Genomic DNA, 19,849 nt, shown 5'->3' with positions numbered 1-19,849 from the left:
AGTCTCTCTTTTTCCAATCTGCTACTGTATAGATTTGAACTAGTAAGAGAAAATATTATGGCATAAGAGCTATTATGCTTTACCGGTTAAAGAAATAGACCTTAAAATGTGTTGCCTCTGTGTTATTGTAATATCACTGTCTACAACATACCTTATGAAGCCTTTCTACAGAGGTGGACCTACCAAATAATCAGGTGCCTCACCTTCAAAACACTAGGTAGAGCCCTGTAAGGTAAAGCACAGGATCTCTCTGAAATATTTGCACAGGCTTAACAAATGTGAAGGTGCAAGCATACGACTTTGCCAAGTTTTGTACAATTCCAATTTCACCATCCTGGCATGCTATTCAAAGATGACACAGAGTGTGGTACTTACAGTGAGTAATATCAGGTGGACCATAAGGATCAGTCATATAAATGGTGGTAGGTTTGCCAACTTTTAGATAAACTACATCTGATGTATTCTTCAATATTGCTACCGCCTCTTCATGTGTTACTTCTTCTAAACTGTAGTTGTTTACCTGAAAGGTGAACAAAATCAATATTAGAGTCAAATCTATGCAGGTGAAGAGAAATACTCAAGCAAGAAGATATATAGAATTATGATCTTATTTAAAGATTAAATTGCAATGAGTACAGTTCAGTATCTATATCACACTTTGACAGAACTGATGGATTAATGGCATTAGCCAAAACAGATAAGGTACCTTTGTTGCTAGAAAACAAGGTTGCTTCTCCCTTTTTCTGTGATGATTCAATACATTATAATGGCAAGCAGAGTACCGTATGCAGAAAAAGGGAAGCAGTAGTCAAATGTCTTTCTTATTATGCTATAGTTTTTGTGACTATAAGAGTACTACATATGCACTGAAGTATAAAAAGAGAATAAAAATTATCCATTATCTCCCTATTTGGATGTATTTCTTTAAACAATTCTGACTGTATTATACACATTGTTTTGGAATCTGCTCCTTAAATCCAGAGGAACATTTGTCCATATTTTGAATGTACTTCAATAACATGACTTCTTTCTACAGAGCATTGTTTTGCATGGCTATGACATAATGATTTAAGTAACCTCTTACTGAAGCATGTTTGGTTTCTACTGTAAGTAATGTTGCAGTAAACCTTTTTTATATTTGTGCACAACTTCAGTGATTCCTTCAGGATAAATTATACAAGTAGAATTGCTAGACCAAACTACATGAATATATATTATAAGGCTGCTGATACATATTCCCAAAGTTTTCTGGAAACATGAACCAGTTTACTCTTATACCATCTATAGGGAAGCCCTTATTTTCCTACAGCTTCACCAAGCTTGCTTTTCTCATTTAAAAAATCATTTCCATAAAAATGTCCCATTTAACATGAGTCACTTTTCTAAGGAGAAAGTGCTAATGTGGAGACCTAGGGTTTTGCAGGTGAACAAGTTCAAGGTTACCCTATTGCCATGGGCTTTCACAGCAACTCCTTTTCCTTTGTGGGACAGGAAAGCCGGGGGCACAAGTGCAATGATCACTTCATGATGTGGCATTGCAGGGGATCTTGGCAGCACTTCTTGTAAATGGTTTTAAAATATTCAGTAAGTATTTAAATATCTAGGTTGTTATTATTTGGCTACTATTTTATATGAAATTATTCTTTAGCTTCTGCTGAAATAATGTAGAATTAAAATAAATGTGCTAATAGCAGATCCCTATATAGTCTCTGTACTATTTAATTAGCACATCAGTCACAAAATACCTTTCAGTGTTGCCTTTATTTTTTGGCCTCATGTTGTTATATAATTTCCATGTGCCAGTTAATTCTTGGTGTTGCAGCCCACGTTAGGGAGCCTGGAACTGGAGGGAATGGAAGCTGACTGATGAGTATGAATGCTGACTGTGAACTCTCGGGCAAGCTGTAAGCCTCTCTATTTATTTCTATAGATTTTTTCTAGACACAAAACATTCTCTTAAACTCTTTTGTTTTCCCAATGTCTAGCACTTGTTCATTCATTGATCAAGTGTTTATTGAATACCTATTATGTGTCAGTCACTGTTCTACATATTAGAGATAGAGCAATAAACACTAAGAATGAAAGTTATAGTACTTATATAGCTTATATTACATGTTAGACACTATTCTAAATTATTTCACATATATTAACACAATTAAATCTCACAAATACCTATGAGGCAGCTATTATAATTACTTTCATTTTACAGAGGAAGAAAGCATATCTCTAAGAGGTTAAGTAATCTTCCCAAAGTCATTGATCTAATAAGTGGTAAAGGCAGAAGTAAAAGCTGGTCAGTTTGGCTCCAAAGACCATGCTTTAATTACTCATCTATATTGCTTCTTCCATACAGACAAGGTCCTGGGTTCTCTGAAACTCACATTCTAATACAGTTTAGGAACACAGTTGTTCATGGAATGAATGGATAGAATAAACCCAGGCAGAAAATGAGAACCTAGAGGGACTACAGCCATGGGAAACACAGTTGATCATGGCAGCTGTTATATAATAGAGAAATAAGAAAAATAACAGCAATAATAATAAGAGCTAATATTTATTTAACATCTACATATTATATGTTTTTGGTGTACTATGTATATATTTTGACATAAATCATATAACTGATTTTGATTATAGTTCCATGAGGCAGGTATATAATTAGGCCCATTTTATAGATGAGAAAAACTGATATTCAAAGAGGTCAGCTTGCAACAAAAAGGTCACACAGTCTTCAGATGGCAACGCCATCAGTTGGATTATGGTCCTGCTGAAAAAATGAAAATGAGATTGCCCTTGAGCGTTGGTTTCATTGAAACCCAGGGCTTACATCATCTATTCTTTCTCCCTTGAAAAGAACAGAATCTCCTTCCAAGTTTACATATAGAAGTAACAAATTCTTAAGTGTTATATAAGCCTGAGTAATCATTACACTTCTTGCTTAATCCAGTGGTGACTATATTGCATCATCCAAATACACTGACAAAGTAAAAAGTAAATGAAATGGAACATAGCTTGATATATCTGTCTCTTTAAAACCTTCTTATATATTTGATCACTTATTTTAGGATAGTACCATTTATACCTAGATAACGACTATTTATAAATCATGCCCATACACAATAGTTTAAAATGTGTATTGAAGAGGGTGTTTTCTCTCAGAAAAAGTTATTACCAGAGATGGTTCTGGATATTGTGACCACGGCCCCAGAAATGTCTGTATTGATAATACAGAATGGAAAAGGAATTTGTTGGTATAACAAAGAGGGGATGGTGAATCAAGGGGTAAATATCCCAAAGGCTAGAAACCAGCTGGATTAGATTAAAAGTGGCACAGGAGCTCTGTTTTTGACAAGGGCTCATTGTCTCTCTCCCCAGGGTACAGAAAGAACACAGCTCATTAGATTATCAGTAAAAAAGAGATGTGGGCAGTGCTTATTAAATGCACTCTTGCCATTTTTAAGGTGGGCAGTGAAACAGTCTAGAAAATGTTACCTTCAAGCATGTTTTCTGAGAATGACTTTGCTAATGAAGCACAAGGAAAATCTTTAGACCACAAAGAAAAAATCGAGGACAGGGTGGAGGTGAGGAGTGGGTAAAGAGTAGTTATTGGGGGAAATAATGGTAGTTTAAAATAGTAGTAGGTCAGTCTGTTTCTATTTGTGACAAGGAAGTGTTGGAAAATTTACACAGATTTTAGTCACGGAATGAGTGGTCATGATTTTGGCGACAGGATGTCGTCTTTAAGAGTAAATGCTTTTCAGTCAGGCAGACCAGGATCTGACCCTGGTCCTGGGCACCTTCCATCTGTGTCCTTGGGAAACTTATTTCACCTTCTTAGAGTCAGTTTTGGCATTTGTAAAATAGGTATGATAATAATCACCACCTCAAATGGTTATGGATTTAAATGTATTGGCCTATGTAGACATCCTGTCGCACTATGTAGAGTGACAGGCACACTGAAGTCCTTATTAATGGTAGCTCTTATTAGTATTACTATTGTCATCATTCATCTCTTCCCAGGAAATAGAAAATCTTGGTGAAATTTTTTGCTGAGCATTTTCCTGTAAACATCTGTGAACTGATGAGTTTAATTAGGGTACTGTTGATGAGGCTTCTGTATTTTTTTAAAATTCAGAATCATACAGGATCTGAACCAAAAAGTGCTCTTTTGTGCTGAAGTCTTCAAATTTTTTTTTCACGAAAGTGGGTTTATTTGGGTTAATTATGTGTGTGCTTTATCCTATGAACTCTCAAGATAAAGGGACTACAGCTGCAGCTGATTGTATGAAGAGAGAAGGGACATTATACTGATTGGCTGGGCGCTCTTGTCATTGTTTTTCATTGTCTTTTTTCTTTTTTCTTTTGCACCCAGTATCTGCCTATAATGGTGAACACTGAGCAACTGGCCTGGTTTCAGAAAAAAAAATCATGTGCATTTGAATGAAGTATTTCCATGAAGTGTGTGTATGCCACATGGGGGTGGGGGGAATATGTGCAGCCTGGCCACATGTCCATCAGGACGTATGCAATAGGACATGGACTGAGGCCAAGAAAGGATGGTTGGAGGTGAAATGATTCATTTTCTCCAATAGAAGAGGGAGCACTGAATCTGAAGATGAGGCAGAAAAAAGAGGGCATACCAGCTGAAAGAAGAGGTGCCAGAGGACTTGCAAGAAGGGAACATGGCAAGTGTGGTGAGAATTCAAATGAGTGTCAGCAAATATATATCTGACAACACAAAGATGGGAGGTGTGATGGCACAGAGAGTGTTGATAAGGAGGAAGTGAGCAAAGAACTGATGGCGAGATCCTGATCTAACCATATTCATTTGAGAATACCTGTGTGGTGGGACACACTGGGAGGTGGTTAGGGACATGGAAGTTACCTGAGACCTACTATGAGGAAATGTGAGACTTTAGAAACACTAAAAAAATGACACACTCCAAAGTTAACTTTTTAAAAAGGAGACAAAGTTTTTGACCACTAGATTGTAAGATAAATTAGAAAGGGGACCAATCTAAGGTAGCAATATCCATGATCTGAAAAGAAATATGGATAAATCAAAGACTAAAATCTCTGCAGTACATTGAAATTAATTCTCATAATAAAATTGATTTTAAAATAATAAATATAAATAGGAAGCACTAATAATGGTTACCTTTGAATAATAAATATTTTCTTATTTTTCTCTTCAGCAATGAGCTTGTATTAGTTATTGCTAAAATCAAAATAACTCTATTTTTTAAAGGGAACAAGAATGAAAAGTTTAAATAAGAAAGAACATAAAATGCAGTGGCTTCATTATGAAATGCACAGTAAAATCCCATGAGTGATGGAAACTAGAATGGAAAGAAGGAAGGTGACTTTCATGTCCTGTGAATTAACTTGAATATATTTAAAATAATTAGCCATATTTTAACTTTAGATGTTTCTAGAAATAAAGTTGGTATAATGAGAGTAATTTTGAATGTACAATCAGATCTGGTTTTAATTCCTAGAATTTTGATCAGTACATATATTTACTGAGCATTAATTTTCTTATAGGTAAAATGTGGATAATACTGATTTATTTGTGTTTACAAGAGAGGAATGATACCACGAACTTGAAAAAACACTATATTATAAAGCAGTATGTAAATAGTAATCAGACATCACAGTCAGACGTAATGCTTCTGCTGATCCTGCTACTGGAAATAGTTTCTTCCTGTTCAGGCTTCTTTCTGTGAAAATGGAAATCCTCTTCCATAGCACTTCATCCGTCATGCCTCTTCCTACCTCAGAGACTGACCTTCTCAAGGACAATGATTAAATCGTTTTCATCTTTGCAAACACCTAGCTGGCACACTGTGAATATTAATCAATAAATGTTGGAATAATGGGCTAAATAAGTTACAAATAACAATGTTGCAAACCAGAGGAAAAGTGATCAAAATTCCCTATTTTATAGGGGGGATGACACATTTGTGTTGAGTCAGAGAAGAAAGGATAGAGAATGAAGGTCATTCAACCAACAACACACAATGATTGGACAGTCACTCAGTGTCAGGCAGAGGATATAAGGATGAAAGGCTGGTGCAGAATGTGAGCTCCAGGTCACATAGCTTATAAGGGACAACATGAAAGCTCCAATGCTATAAATTTCTTTCTCCTGCATTAAATGTTGATGAACTTCTTAATCATATTTCATAGAGACAGAGAGAGAGAGGTAGTGACAGTGATGCGTTGATTGACTCCAGCTTCCTCTACAGCAGTGGTCAGTATGCCATGAACCCCTGGGAACTCACTGAGTATAAAAAGAAATATTTGAACTTCTATTAATATTTATCACATTGATCTTCATCTTTCTATTTTTGTACATGTTTTAAAGTGTGTATAATATATTAGCATAGTAATAGAAGTATGTAATTTAAAGTAGAGAAATGTACATATATCAAAGGCAACCTTTTGTGTTTTACAGAAGGGGTATGTTATTAAAAACATTTTAAAACCACCACTCTGTAGTAGGCATCAATATAAAACTATGAGCAAGTTCTATAAACAGGGCCATTAAACTGTATATAAGCAAGAAAACAACAACAACAGTATAGTGGAATGTTTTAAACCTTATGTAAAATGTCACTTCAATGGCATTACACTGTAATTTTATTATATTGGAGAAAAATGAGAAGAAAGTCCAGAAATAATTATCCAGATTTTTTTCCTGGTGTTTCAGAAGTGACTCTAATGCAGGGGACAGGTTTTAAGGATGAACTTGTAAATGCCTGTCAGCTCATTGCTGGAAATTTCTAAAGGATGCTGTACCAGCTTGGTGGAATGGGCATTACCCCAGAAGTCACCCTCAGGAGCAGTGCAGTGGCAGCAGAGCAGGCTTGGATGTGATTAGGTAAAAGGTCAGCCTGTGGTTCTTAACTTGGATGCAAATTAGAATCATTTGAAAAGGTTAAGAAAAAATTTTTAAAAAGGAAGTGTGGGGCTCCTACCCCAGAGATTCTGATTTGATTTTTCAGGGCTGATTGATACCTGGAAATCCACTGAGTTCAAAAACTTAACACAATATTAAAATGTGTAACCAGGATTGAAAACCAGAGAAACTGAGTAAACTGGTGAAATGGATGTGGTTTTAGAACATGGATATCTAGGTCTGAATCTGATTTCACAATTTAGTACTTAAGTTATATTTGAAACTCTTCTACCTTTGCCCAGTTCCAACTTATTTTTCAGGTAATAAACAATACTAATGACGGTCCTATCCATCTCTCAGTGTTAAAGTGAAGACTGCATGGGATGCTGGAGGAAAAAAAGCTTTGAAAGATGGAAGCAGTGTGTTGGTGGTAGGAAAAGTAGAGCCATGTACAGGGAGAGGACAACTTTTGGTTTATATCTAAGGTTGGTCTAATCAATGGTGCCAGGTGGGTACTGGAAACATCACAGGAAATGCTATGTAAAGTATTTGATTATCTAAGGACTAGGCTGTGCACCTGAAACTAACACAAAATAATATTGAAAGTATGCTGTAATTAAAAAAAATTTAAAATAAAATAAAGAATAAAAATCCAAAAGAAGAAAAGCGTTCCATAATAAATACAAAAAGAGTTCAAAATACATTTGAAATTATAGTGTTAAAGTTAAATTAGTTCCCTTTCTGTGGGATTTCACAGACCCTTTAATATATGAAAGTTCGTTGACAATCTACAAAAAATGTGAGATGCAGATTGCAGAATTTTCCAATCTGTATTTGACCATGTATCCTTTCCATGTGATACAGTAAGTAATGAGACTAGTATTTTAAAATACTCCTGAGAAACAGTAATTTAAGGCAATGCTGCCATGGCAAAGAGGCCAAAACAGAAGACCAAAGACATCTATGACTTGCCCAAGGTCCATTAAGTAGGGTTAGTGCTAGTTGCCTGGGACTTGTATCATTTATCCTATCTCTGAGGCCATTGTCTTTCCATTTTACTTCAATGCCTGGGTTACCTTTTTCCTTGTCTACTGCTTTCCTTTAAGAAGAATTTTAAAAAATAACCATAGAGACTTATTTTTTTGTACAAGATGTATAAGTTATCTCACTATGTTTTTTTTCAAATGTCAAGCAGAGGTTATAGAAAAAAGAGACTAAGATTATAAAGTTTAAATCACAATGTGACAAGGGGCTTTGACAATTAACATCTCAGGTTATCCTTATAGAGAAGACCATCAGATGACCTGGACTGAAAATTTCTGGTATTTTGTAGAAAAAGATGAAGAAAATCATGTTTCTATAATATATGTGGCTCTCTATATCTCCTTGGAAGGGCTTAATAAAAACCAGTAGATAAAAATATATGAAAGAATTTAAAAATTATTAATAGTTAACTTCTGATCATCTGTACCATAAAGTTCAGGGCCAGGAGGTAATCTATTCAGTCTGAGACTACAATGTGAAGCTACTGGTACAATCCACAAAAACCAGATGTCTTTATCATTTGACAGAATAAGCAAAGCGAAATTGTAGTGAATGAGAAGTGCCAAGCATCAGGGAAGAATTTTCAAGTTATTATTTTGTTAAAGAGAGCATCTGGGTGACCTCTGAAATAACAAAGAGAGGTATAACATTAAAGTTACCTTATTTGAAACACTAAGAGGCCTATTGCATAAGTGACAGGAAGGATAATTTTTTCTTATCATCAAATAAATGTAAATAAAGGTCAGATGGGGGAATAACATTCTAAGAAATAAAAAAATTGTTGAGTGAGTAATGGGCTTAGAGAAGATAAATAGATGTGTGGTAAAATTTACTGCAAGAGGAAGAGAAAATGTGTAAAATGCCTTAAAAGACAAATCAAGAAGTGGGAAGATATAGTTTTTCAAACAAATGTGGGAGAGCAATTAATATTCACTTTTCCAAGGGACAGAGCTATGAATGAAGAAAGAAATGTATAGGTAAATATATTTTGATATAATTTTAAGGAAGAACTGCTAATGATGGTTATTATCTAATGAATAGCTTATAGGAGGCATTAAGTTCTCCATCCTTAGAGTGTTCTAGAGCAATTGACAGACTACTTACTTTTCTGTGGGATTCTGATGTACCAAACAGGGTTGAAAGAAGAGAATGTCTAAGAGAGAAGCTTTCCAATTCTGAGATGTAAGAAGTACTTGGGGGGAAAAGTACCCAATATATATGGTATAATTCAGCTATTTTAGTTGAGAAACTAGAAGTGTTATTACTAAGATTCTAAAAAAAATAAGGTTTGTTTTCTCACTGAAGGGCAGATATTGGGAGACTTTCTAAAGTGCGGTGATCCAGCCACAAACATTTAAAGAAAGTAATGGAGTTTCATTTTAGATCAGTTTACTTACAGAACTATGAATGAACAGTATAGGAGAAATTTTTCCTAAGATGCGGTGCAAAGTGCTTTAGAAAGAAGAATAGCTTTTTAGAGAAAACAATAGAGTGTTCAGGTGGTAAATCACAGAATCTGAATTATTCATACTTCCTTTGGGGGAGGAGAGTAGAAGATGAGGAAGCTAAAAAAGACATGAATATAGGGTAGTACAGGGAAGAGGAGGTGGGAAGGAACAATAGAGGGAGAGCATTAATAAATATTTTTTTCTAAAGCAAGATAATTGGTTTCTTGGGTGCCTTCCATAATTTTTCTCTATTCTCTCCCTCACAGTCATTTTTCTTTCAGAATATTTTAAAATGAATAATTTTCTTTCATTTCCAAATTCAGCTTGACAGTTGCCTTGGAAGTAATAATTATGTTTTCCTTATGTAAGAGAAGATTATTGTTGAAAGTTCAATTTTTTAAGCTATTCTTTATTTTAACACTCAAAACAGTTAAGGATTATGTCACAGCTATTTTTGAAATCATTGTATCTACAATAAATATCAAGAAATGGTAATAAAATAATAGCATAATGCCTGGAAAATCCTTTGAAGAATTATTTAGACTTTGAGTTTGTTTTAAAGATTTGAAAAAAAAAGCTAGAAATTTAAACAGAACCCTGAGAAGTCAGCATACAACATCCAGAATAACATTACAATAGGAGCAGTTGAAGAAATACCAGAAAAGTTGTTTACAAACTCTTAGAACAATGAGTCATGGGTCCCATCACTAAATATCTATGGCAGTCATTCTTTAGAATGAAACTGTCCTCTTCATTTCAATTTATCACTGTGTAGAAGATGGCTATCTCAGTTTATTTCACTCCTAAGTCAACAAAGTTTATATTCTTAAAATGAATTTTTAGGTCTTACACCCTTAAAACACTTTTCAGGTTCAAAAGACACCACTTCTTAAGAACAAACTTCCACATGAAAGGCAAAACAGAAACAAAAACAAAGAAAACAAACAAAAAATTTAGAAAGTCTTAAGAATAAAACTGGTAGTTCTACTATGCAGCATAGTTCTTACAACTAACAATACTGTATTACATACTTAAGATTTGCTGAGGTTAGCTCTTTGATGAAGAAGAGTTCTTAGCACATACACACACTAATGATAACAATAATAATAACGGTAATAATAATTATAGGGATTGGAGAAAACTTTGGGAGATAATGGATATATTTATGGCCTTAACGGTGGTGATTGTTTCATGGGTGTATGCTTATCACTACACTCATGGAGTTATATCAATGAAATGTGTAGTTTTTTACATGTCAATTATACCCCAATAAAGTAGTTTGAAAAAAAGAAAAGAAAATTATAGTAACTTCAGGTGGTAAAAAAGCCAAAAACTCTTTGTTGCAAGTTTGATTAAAGTCATTAATGCTTCATTTTTTGCCCATGCAATTTGACCATACATTTTCTCTTGCTAGAACTTCTTTCTGAGTGCTGGCAACTACCTGGGAAATTGTAGATGCTCATTATATTACTTGTTAAATGAAGGAATTAATGAATGACTGAGTGATAACTAAAGGGAGGAATGAATTGACTGATAAATTCTAGGAAACAAATGCAAAGACCATGCTTAGTGGTTGCAAGCACAGATGTAAGTCAGATGCCTGGATTTGAAAGTCAGCTCTGTCTATTGTTAACTATCTGACCATGCCAAGTTAGTAAATCTCTCTATACCTCAGTTTCCTTTGGCTTATATAAAATAAGCCATTGTGAGAATTAAATGTTATATTACAGAAAAGCTCTTTTAAAAGTGCACAGGAAATACTTAAAGCCAAATAAATATCAAGAATATTATAAATATCTCATCTAAATAATTCAATATCAACAACTATGTCACTGACAACTATGAAATTAGAGTAAGACTAAAGGCAAGCTGTCTAGAACAGGGTAGTGGGCACAATGAACTTTGAGGTTCAACCTATAAAACTTGCATGTGTTCTAGAAATTATTATTCTGCTGAGACTTTATAGATTGATCATTCCCAAATACCTCTCATGAAAGTGTTGAAGATAATGGCTCCTTGCAGACGTACAATAGAGGCTTCACATTGGGGGTGTCAAACTGATTTTCACCAGGGGCCACATCAGCCTTGTGGTTGCCTCCAAAGGCCGAATGTAATTTTAGGATTGCGTTAATGCAACTACTTCTTAACAGTTAAGTGAGAACTTGGTGCTACTGCTGGATAGAAACAAGGTGCTGGGCCTGATAAAACAAAGTGGAGGGTCGGATTTGGCTCTCGGGGCTTGTGTTTGCCACCTGTGCTCTATATTATGAGGGCAGACATGAGACTAGATATGACTAGATATACTTATCTTACTTGAGAGATATCTGCTTTTAATTTTCAGTATCTGATTATTATCCTATAGATTTGATATGAAAGAGTAAATGGAGATGAAGCAGTTTTATTCAGTGAAATCCCGAATGTTTTGCTTATAATTGTCTAAAGTTGCCTTAATTTATCATATAACCAAGGCTTAGAAAGGGTAGCCATGTGTTCGTATCAATCATTTCGAGGACTCCTGAAGCATGTGAGCAGCTGGCAAATATAATGGCTATAAGATTGTCTGAGGGGAGAGGAGGAAGGGATCCATTTACACATGTGCTCAGTTTATGAATTCTTGGAAGTTAGGGGATGCAGTCTACACTGATTGAACAAAGGACCACAGAGAGACATAGAAATGTACCTATCGATAAACCAGGTAGTGTTACTCCCTTTGCTACACAAAGCTCACCTCGCTAGCAGTCTGGCTTTAGCAGCCTCTCTGCCTAATAGGAGATGGATTACATTGGAAACACAACATATAATCTCTGTGCCTTGTGTATATATGAAAAGTGGTGAAAATTTAGATTTCTGTTTTTAAAATGTCAACAAGTCAGATGCAATTATGTGTGCACTTTTGAAATCTCTTACCACAAAACCTACTCTTCCTTCTTTTTTATTTCTGCCTGTGTTCATTGCTATGGAATGAATTGTGTTCCTTTTCTGCAAATTCGTATGTTGAAGTTATGACTGCCAATATAACTGTATTTGGAGACAGGGTATTTAGGAAGTAATTAAGGTTGCTAATTAAATGAACTAAGAGGGATCTATGATCCAGTTGGACTGGTAGCCCTAGAAAAATAGGAGACAGCACAAGCACAGAGCAAAGGCCATGTGAGGACACACAAAGACAGATGTCTGCAAACCAGGGAAATGGACCTCAACAGCAACTGAATGGGCCAGAACCTTGATTTTGAACTTCCCAGCTTCCAGAACTATGAGAAAATATTTCTGTTGTTTAAATCACCTAGTCTATGGTATTCTGTTATGACAGCCTGAACCAACTAAGATGACTACATTGGGAAGCGAGGGCTTTATAAACATACACACAGTTTTGTTTGAGCCACACTCACCATTAGTAGTCTGTCTCCTACTTGCAATCTCCCATCCTTTTGTGCAGCTCCTCCATCTATAATTTTAGTTACATAAATGCTGTTGTCTCCCGGAATGTGTTGGTTCCCCACACCTCCTGCAATACTGAAGCCTAAACCTTTGGGGAAGAAACAGAAAAAGAAAAACTTTTTTTAAAGAAAATGCTATTAGCTACATTTCAACAGTCTAAAAAATTTAATCCTCAATTTATTATAACAGTAATAAATAACAGTAAGGGTTCTACTTAAATTGTTTTGTTCTTTACATATTTGAAAGCTTGTTGATTAATGCCAATGGGTCAAAGCTCTTGAAGTCAATCCCAAGTGGCTATTAGTTTTGTTCTGCTTCCTGACTGCACACTTAATTGTTGTTCCCCAGATAGTCAGCTCTTAATGGGTGACTGGCCACAGTAGGGATCAGGCAAAAGTATGTGAAAGATCCTAGGTGAGCCAGGCAAAACACAAACACAGTCCTGCTCACTCTGAGTCTATGAGCTTATTGTTGTTGTTGTTGTTGTTGTTACTCTGGCATTGAGAACAGAGGTGTTGCCAATCACTGGGGTAGAGACCTAGATACTCTTGACATTTCAGGATGAAAAGCAAAACTGTTCATAAATTTTCCAAATTTTTAGGCAAGAGCCATGAGGAAGATGCATTGGACACTTAAGTAATAGTTTCAGACAGAAGATAAGGAAAAGAAGCTAGATGCTTGCCATTCCTGTTTTCTTCTTTGGCCACTTTGTCATATTTTCACACTTCTTGACATTTACTTTTATTAACTAGTAGTGAGGCTACTCACATACTAAAAATGAATTATCCCCATATATTTCTTAAGATAAAAAAGAGACTATATACTTTGACTTTATTATTTTTATAACATAGTACAGGATATCAAATCATTTTAAACATGGCAATTTTCTATTTCAGGAGATAAATTTTACTGTATTATAGCTTATAAAACTTTTGTTTATATAAAGCTATGGAATGATAATAAGAACAGTTATTCAAATCATGAGGTCGTTTTAAAAAAATGATACAGAATCTTTAAAGGTACAAAAATCTTTTTCAGAATATGATTGAATATACATTCAGTATAATACTGGCAACATATATTTTTATTGCACTTTAAATTATAATAATAATTAGCATACATATTACTCAGAAAAATAGATATAAATCAAGTTCTTTTGTTAGTAAAAACAAAATATCTGTGACTTACTTCACTTAAATTTTTTTTTAATGATACGTACCTAATATCTAATTTTGAAAACTCATACGCCTTTTTAATGATAAAACAACCATAAACATTTTTTGGCACTTTATACAAAAATAATGGAAAATACTCCATTTCACTATGCTTTTATTGAATAAATATTGAGTAGGGCTATGTGCTCTTAAGATGACATAAATGACTAGTTAATGGAGGAACAGTGGCATAATAAACAATAAAATAACACCTCTGAAATTATATTTGAAATAAAATGATTTTTTGTTAAATTAACTACAATAGTTGTTTAAATAAATGGGAAATGGATTTAAGTTGATAGAGCAATTAAAATAAGTGTAATCTAATTTCCTGCTAAAGTGGGTAATTATTCTTTATTGATGCTTTTACTTCCACAGATCTATGCATATATTTGTTTGCCTCAGATTTAAAAAATTTGTTTATCAAGCAAATGATGACCTAGAATAAATAAAATGAATCTAGCTGGCTTTTCCTATGAGATTGAAAATACATATCAGCTCATGTTTTCTAACTCTATTGCTTTGTGTTTATATATGATTATGGGGGAGTTTAAAAATACATTCACAAAAGTGTCATAGCCACATGCCATGAGCAGTCTACTGCAATTATGGTCGTACAGAAGTCATTCCAGTCTGTAGAAAGAAAAGGTTAAAATAAATCCAGGGACCCTGATTTACATCCACCATGACAACAGTAAGAGCCACAGGCAATCTGGGTTACAGCAGAGCTAAGGAAACAAATTACCACTGTAAATGAGGTTAACAAAGGAAATAGCTATGTAGTTGACATTTGAAGTTAAAGATTGTACCAAGACAATGAAATCACTATGAATTTTGTAGACAGAATTATATCACTAAAAAGTAAATGACTTCCATTTTTTTTCTGAGATTAGTTTCAATACTTTCTAACTGGTGACTCGACTCAAGGTGAAGGAAAGTATTTTTAGTAAGAGCCAGAGAATGTCACTGAAGGTACAGACCTAAAAAAATTCCCTGATTTATTTTACTTGATTGAACACGAATACATTTAAAAATAATCAACACTTAATCAACACTCAACCATATTCTGAATATTTAATTCAACATAAGTAAATGTATACCTTACTTCTACATCTAGAATACAAGTTTATTTATAGGTGGTAATATCTATTTGTGTTATAAGACTTAATCTGTCTCCATTCATTAACTCATTAATTCAATAACTCACTCATATATCTATTCATTTAGCAAACTGAGTACACTCTGTATATTGTTGCTATTGATTGTGGCTAACACAATGGGAAGGGATGAATTGACCAGAAACACTACAGAAATAATGATCCATGAGTGGGTTCGTACGTGTGAGTGTGGTTAGGCTTGGATGAAGCAATGTTCTAAACTGAGAGGATGCCAGAGATTTTTGGAAGGCTTCTCAATGAAGACAAATGTGGGCTAGGACTACTGAGCAAAAGACGAAATCCAAATAATCAGTTTAGAGGCACTGGGTGTTCCTTGCATATAGTCTCTTATGGTAGGAGCAGGCTGTCTACATAATAGGATTATTTTTTCTCCTCTTTAGCTAACATTCTTCTCCTTGATTCCATGCTGCACACCCTTGAAGGCTTGATAATTCTAGAACACACCAGACATACTTCCACCTTAGGGCATTTGCTCTAGTGGTTCCCTTGCCTAGAATATACTTCCTTCAGAGCTTTGTACAAGTTTCAATTTCTCTAGGAGCCTGAACCTGACCTACTTATTTAATACTGTCCCTTAACCATATACCCCACTTCCTTATTCTGCTCTACTTTTCAGTTTCCCTTAGCATTTATTACCTTGTGATACACTTACTACCTAAGCCATGTATATAATTTATGTTATTTTCTTGTTTGTGTCCTTGGTGAAAACAGAAACTTCATGATGACAAGGATTTTTGTCTGTTTTATCCTATGCAATAGAACAAGGCTGGTTATATACAGAAGTACCCCTTATCTGTGATTTTGCCTTTTCATGGTTTCAGTTATCTATGGTCATCTACCATCTGAAGTATCAAATAAAAAAAATCCAGAATTAAAAAATTCTTAGGGGGAAAAGGTATAGAGAATAAGTAGCATAGAATGTAGGTTGAAAATAGATAGGGGGAGGGCAAGAATAGTACGGGAAATGTAGAAGCTAAAGAACTCATAAGTATGACATATGGACATGGACTAAAGGGGGGGAAGGTGGGTGGGAGAGGGGGCACAGGGTGGAGGGGAGTGAAGGGGGAAATGGGACAACTGTAATAGCATAATCAATAAAATATATTAAAAAAAATTCTTAAGTTTTGTGTTGTATGCCATTCTGAACAGCATGATGAAATCTCCCAGTATCCCACACCAACCCACCTGGGACATGAATCATCCCTTTTTCCAATGTCTCCATGCTGTGCATACAGTACAAAGAGATATTTTGAGAGAGACCACATTCACATTATTTTATTATAGCATATTGTTGCAATTGTTCTAGTTTATTAGCAGTTATTGTTGTCAATCTCTTACTGTACCTAATTACTAAATTAAACTTTATCATAAGCATCTATGCATATGAAAAAAACAGTATATACAGGGTTCAATACTCTCTAGTTTCAGTCACCCACTGGGAGTCTTGGAACACGTCCCCCATGAATATGGTGGGACTGTTGTAGTTACCTCATAATTATGTATTCAGTAAAAATGAATAAAAAATAAATATAAGAAGACAAGAAGGGTGATATACCTCTGAGAAAAACTCCCCTTAGGGATGAAGCTGGTGGCTTCAATGAGTGAGCAACAACTGAAAAAGTGAGGCTGTTAGTTGGGGTTGATGACAGTCAGGGGTTAACCCTGCTTCACGTGAACTCTGACTGGGCAACAACACAGCCAGCTTTGCATCCTGATTCTTTCACCTACCAACTGTGTGGAACTCCTGATCTGTAATGAGGGAATAAGTATATCAATGTTCTAAAGTAATTGGCATATAGTAGATGCTTGATAAATAAAAATTCTCTATTTCCACAGCTGTCAAGTTGTTTTGAAAAACAGTTAACTAAATACATTGACATGATTCCAGGAATGTCCAACACTTTTGCATCTCTGGGCTACACTGGAAGAAGAAGAGTTGTCTTGGGCCACACATTGAATACATTGTACTTGTAATCACAGAGAAATCTCATAATGTTTTAAATAAATTTACAATTTGTGTTGGGCCACATTTACAGCCATCCTGGGCTGAATGCAGCCTGCAGGCTGCAGGTTGGACACCCCTGATAGGATGAGTTCTGTCATGGTACTAACGTTATGTGAGCCCAGAGGGGAGCATGACTTCTTTAGAGGTGCAGGAGAAGAATCAATAAAAAGTTGAGCATTTGAGCTGTGTCTTGAAAGTTAAGCTAGAATTGATAAAAGAGAATGCACCTTTCAAACCAATACATCCTCTGGATTCCAGCCGACTGAATGACTAAAGAGTCAGGTGCCCTGACTTAGGTCACATGATGCTCCTAAAATCCCAACTCTACTGGGCTGGAAATTGAGACAAAGTGTTTCTGGCAAACACTCAAAAAAGTATTTATGATGAGATAGACTAGGCTGGTCCCTAACAGGATAAATACAATAATACTCATGAAGATCTGAGTAAGAAACACTGAATATAGCAAAAACAATAATTTTTGAGAAGAGACAAATTTAGAAAATTGGTCATTATTTTGAAAAGAAGTATCTGTGATTAAGAAATAGCCCTGAATCATTGGGTGATGTCAAACTCATCAATTATAAAATGAACTCAGTGAAAAGTGTTGGTAGGTCTCACCAAAAACACTGACTCTAACACAATCTACTGTGAAATGTTTGGCTATTAAGATTTATACTAAATGTGCCTATATGTGTGCCAGTAATAAACAAAGCTGACACAGAACAATATTTAAGTAAAATCATGGAAGAAAAATCTGCATATTTCAGTGCTCTAAGGGGAAAAAAAAGCATGTGAAATTTAAACACTTAATTCCACAAGCAATTAAAAACTGATCTGTTTGACAGACATATGATGTGGATACAGAATTTCAGGTTTACATACATTACATAAAACTAGGTTCCCCTTTCCTTATTTCTTGTATATCCCCAAACTGCAATTCCTCGCATTAACATGGGGGGGTGTAGGCATAGGGAAAGGAATGTCTGAGCCTTGTTCAAGCCTTTAATTTAACCTCCTTCTACACAAAATCTCTTCCGCATCCTATACAAAAAAAGAACACGAGGAACACAGTCCACCCTTTTCCCTTGGTGCCTGCCTACGCTGAGGAGGAAGTGTCAGAGAGTGGTGGAGGATGGAAAGCAGAAGTCTTGGCAACATAGACTGATACTGTGCTTGAGAAACTCAGAATAAAAACTCAAATGCTTAAAAGAGTCATGTGATTACAATGTACCCATAAATTCATTGTGGGTATAAAGAACTAAGCCCCTATTGTGTCTTGTAGTAACTCAATAACTTGCTTCAACTTCATTTGATGTGACTTGACTAAGAGGGCACTCTCGGTGTCTCTAAACAATTCAATATTATTAAGCAGAGTGCTTCTGACAGAGTTTATCTAGGAACTACTAGGTAAGGTGTTTATTGCTTAACAGAAAACACTAGTGGTATTCTGTACATTCTGACTACATAATTTTATTAAAGGAAACACAGAATCTGAAAAGGACCCTGGCTAGCCATCTTCTAGAAAATACCACCCACATAGGCAACTTAACTTCTGAATGTACGTGCATTTTGATTAAGAAACAAACAAAGAAACAAACAAACAAACAAACAAACACTTTACCAGTGGGTCTGGTCTACCAGATAACAGACTATTTCAGAACTCTTCCTCTTTAGAATGAAAACTTGGATTAAATAAATACCAAAATGAACCATTCCCTTTAATTTAAGATACTAATTAATCTCATTGGGTACTGTAGGTATGGCTAATTAGCCAAATCTTCATTTTTTTACTCTCTAGATTCCTCCTAGGTCCAAAAGATAAAGTTTGGGTTTAAAAGAAGTGGTTCTGTTTAAAATTCCCAAGGCACTGGCTAAGCACACTCAATCCTGCTTAAGAAACCTTTCACAGATTACCCTATTAATATACCACACGCAATGTTCCAATTTTTTCCTACATACCTTATAATACCTACTCATACAGCTTAGCACATCACTTTAATGCCATTTTATTGTGTAAAGCCCCCATGTCTTTACTTGTTATTTCTGCTTTCTCTTTGTGTTTTTTTTCAGTGCTTTAGATTGTTATATATTTATTTTATAACCTTTCTAGTTTTTTTAAATATATTTTATTGATTATGCTATTACAGTTGTCCCATTTTTCTCCCCTTTACTCCCCTCCACCCTGTACACCCTCTCCCACCCATATCCCCCCCTTTAGTCATGTCCATGTGTCAGAAGTTCTTTAGCTTCTACATTTCCCATACTATTCTTACCCTCCCCTTATCTATTTTCTACCTACCATCTATGCTACTTATTCTCTGTACCTTTTCCCCCTCTCTCCTCCTCCCACTCCCCTGTTGCTAACCCTTCATGTGATCTCCATTTCTGTGGTTCTGCTCCTGTTCTAGTTGTTTGCTTAGTTTCTTTTGGTTTTGCTTTAGGTGTGGTTGTTAATAATTGTGAGTTTGCTGTCCTTTTACTATACATGTTTTTTCTTTATCTTCTTTTCTTAGATAAGTCCCTTTAACATTTCATAAAATAAGGGGTTGGTGATGATGAACTCCTTTAACTTGACCTTATCTGAGAAGCACTTTATCTGCCTTTCCATTCTAAATGAAAGC

The 19,849-nt window shown here is 35.1% G+C and overlaps 1 protein-coding gene across 23 annotated transcripts in view; it reads right to left on the bottom strand.

The window, feature by feature from the left end:
* Window positions 1-19,849, bottom strand: part of DLG2 (discs large MAGUK scaffold protein 2) — a 1,904,207-nt gene that overhangs the window by 485,634 nt on the left and 1,398,724 nt on the right. For all 23 annotated transcript variants that reach the window (XM_036030125.1, XM_036030122.1, XM_036030121.1 and 20 more), the window contains 2 exons: window positions 12,783-12,919; window positions 376-520 (listed from right to left, as the gene is read on the bottom strand). In XM_036030125.1, coding sequence (XP_035886018.1) covers window positions 376-520; window positions 12,783-12,919 — 282 coding nt within the window. The remainder of the gene's footprint in view (window positions 1-375; window positions 521-12,782; window positions 12,920-19,849) is intronic.

Source organism: Phyllostomus discolor, chromosome 6 (genome assembly GCF_004126475.2).
Source record: "Phyllostomus discolor isolate MPI-MPIP mPhyDis1 chromosome 6, mPhyDis1.pri.v3, whole genome shotgun sequence".
Classification (NCBI taxonomy): Eukaryota; Metazoa; Chordata; class Mammalia; order Chiroptera; family Phyllostomidae; genus Phyllostomus; species Phyllostomus discolor.
This window is presented reverse-complemented; position numbering and strand designations above follow the sequence as displayed.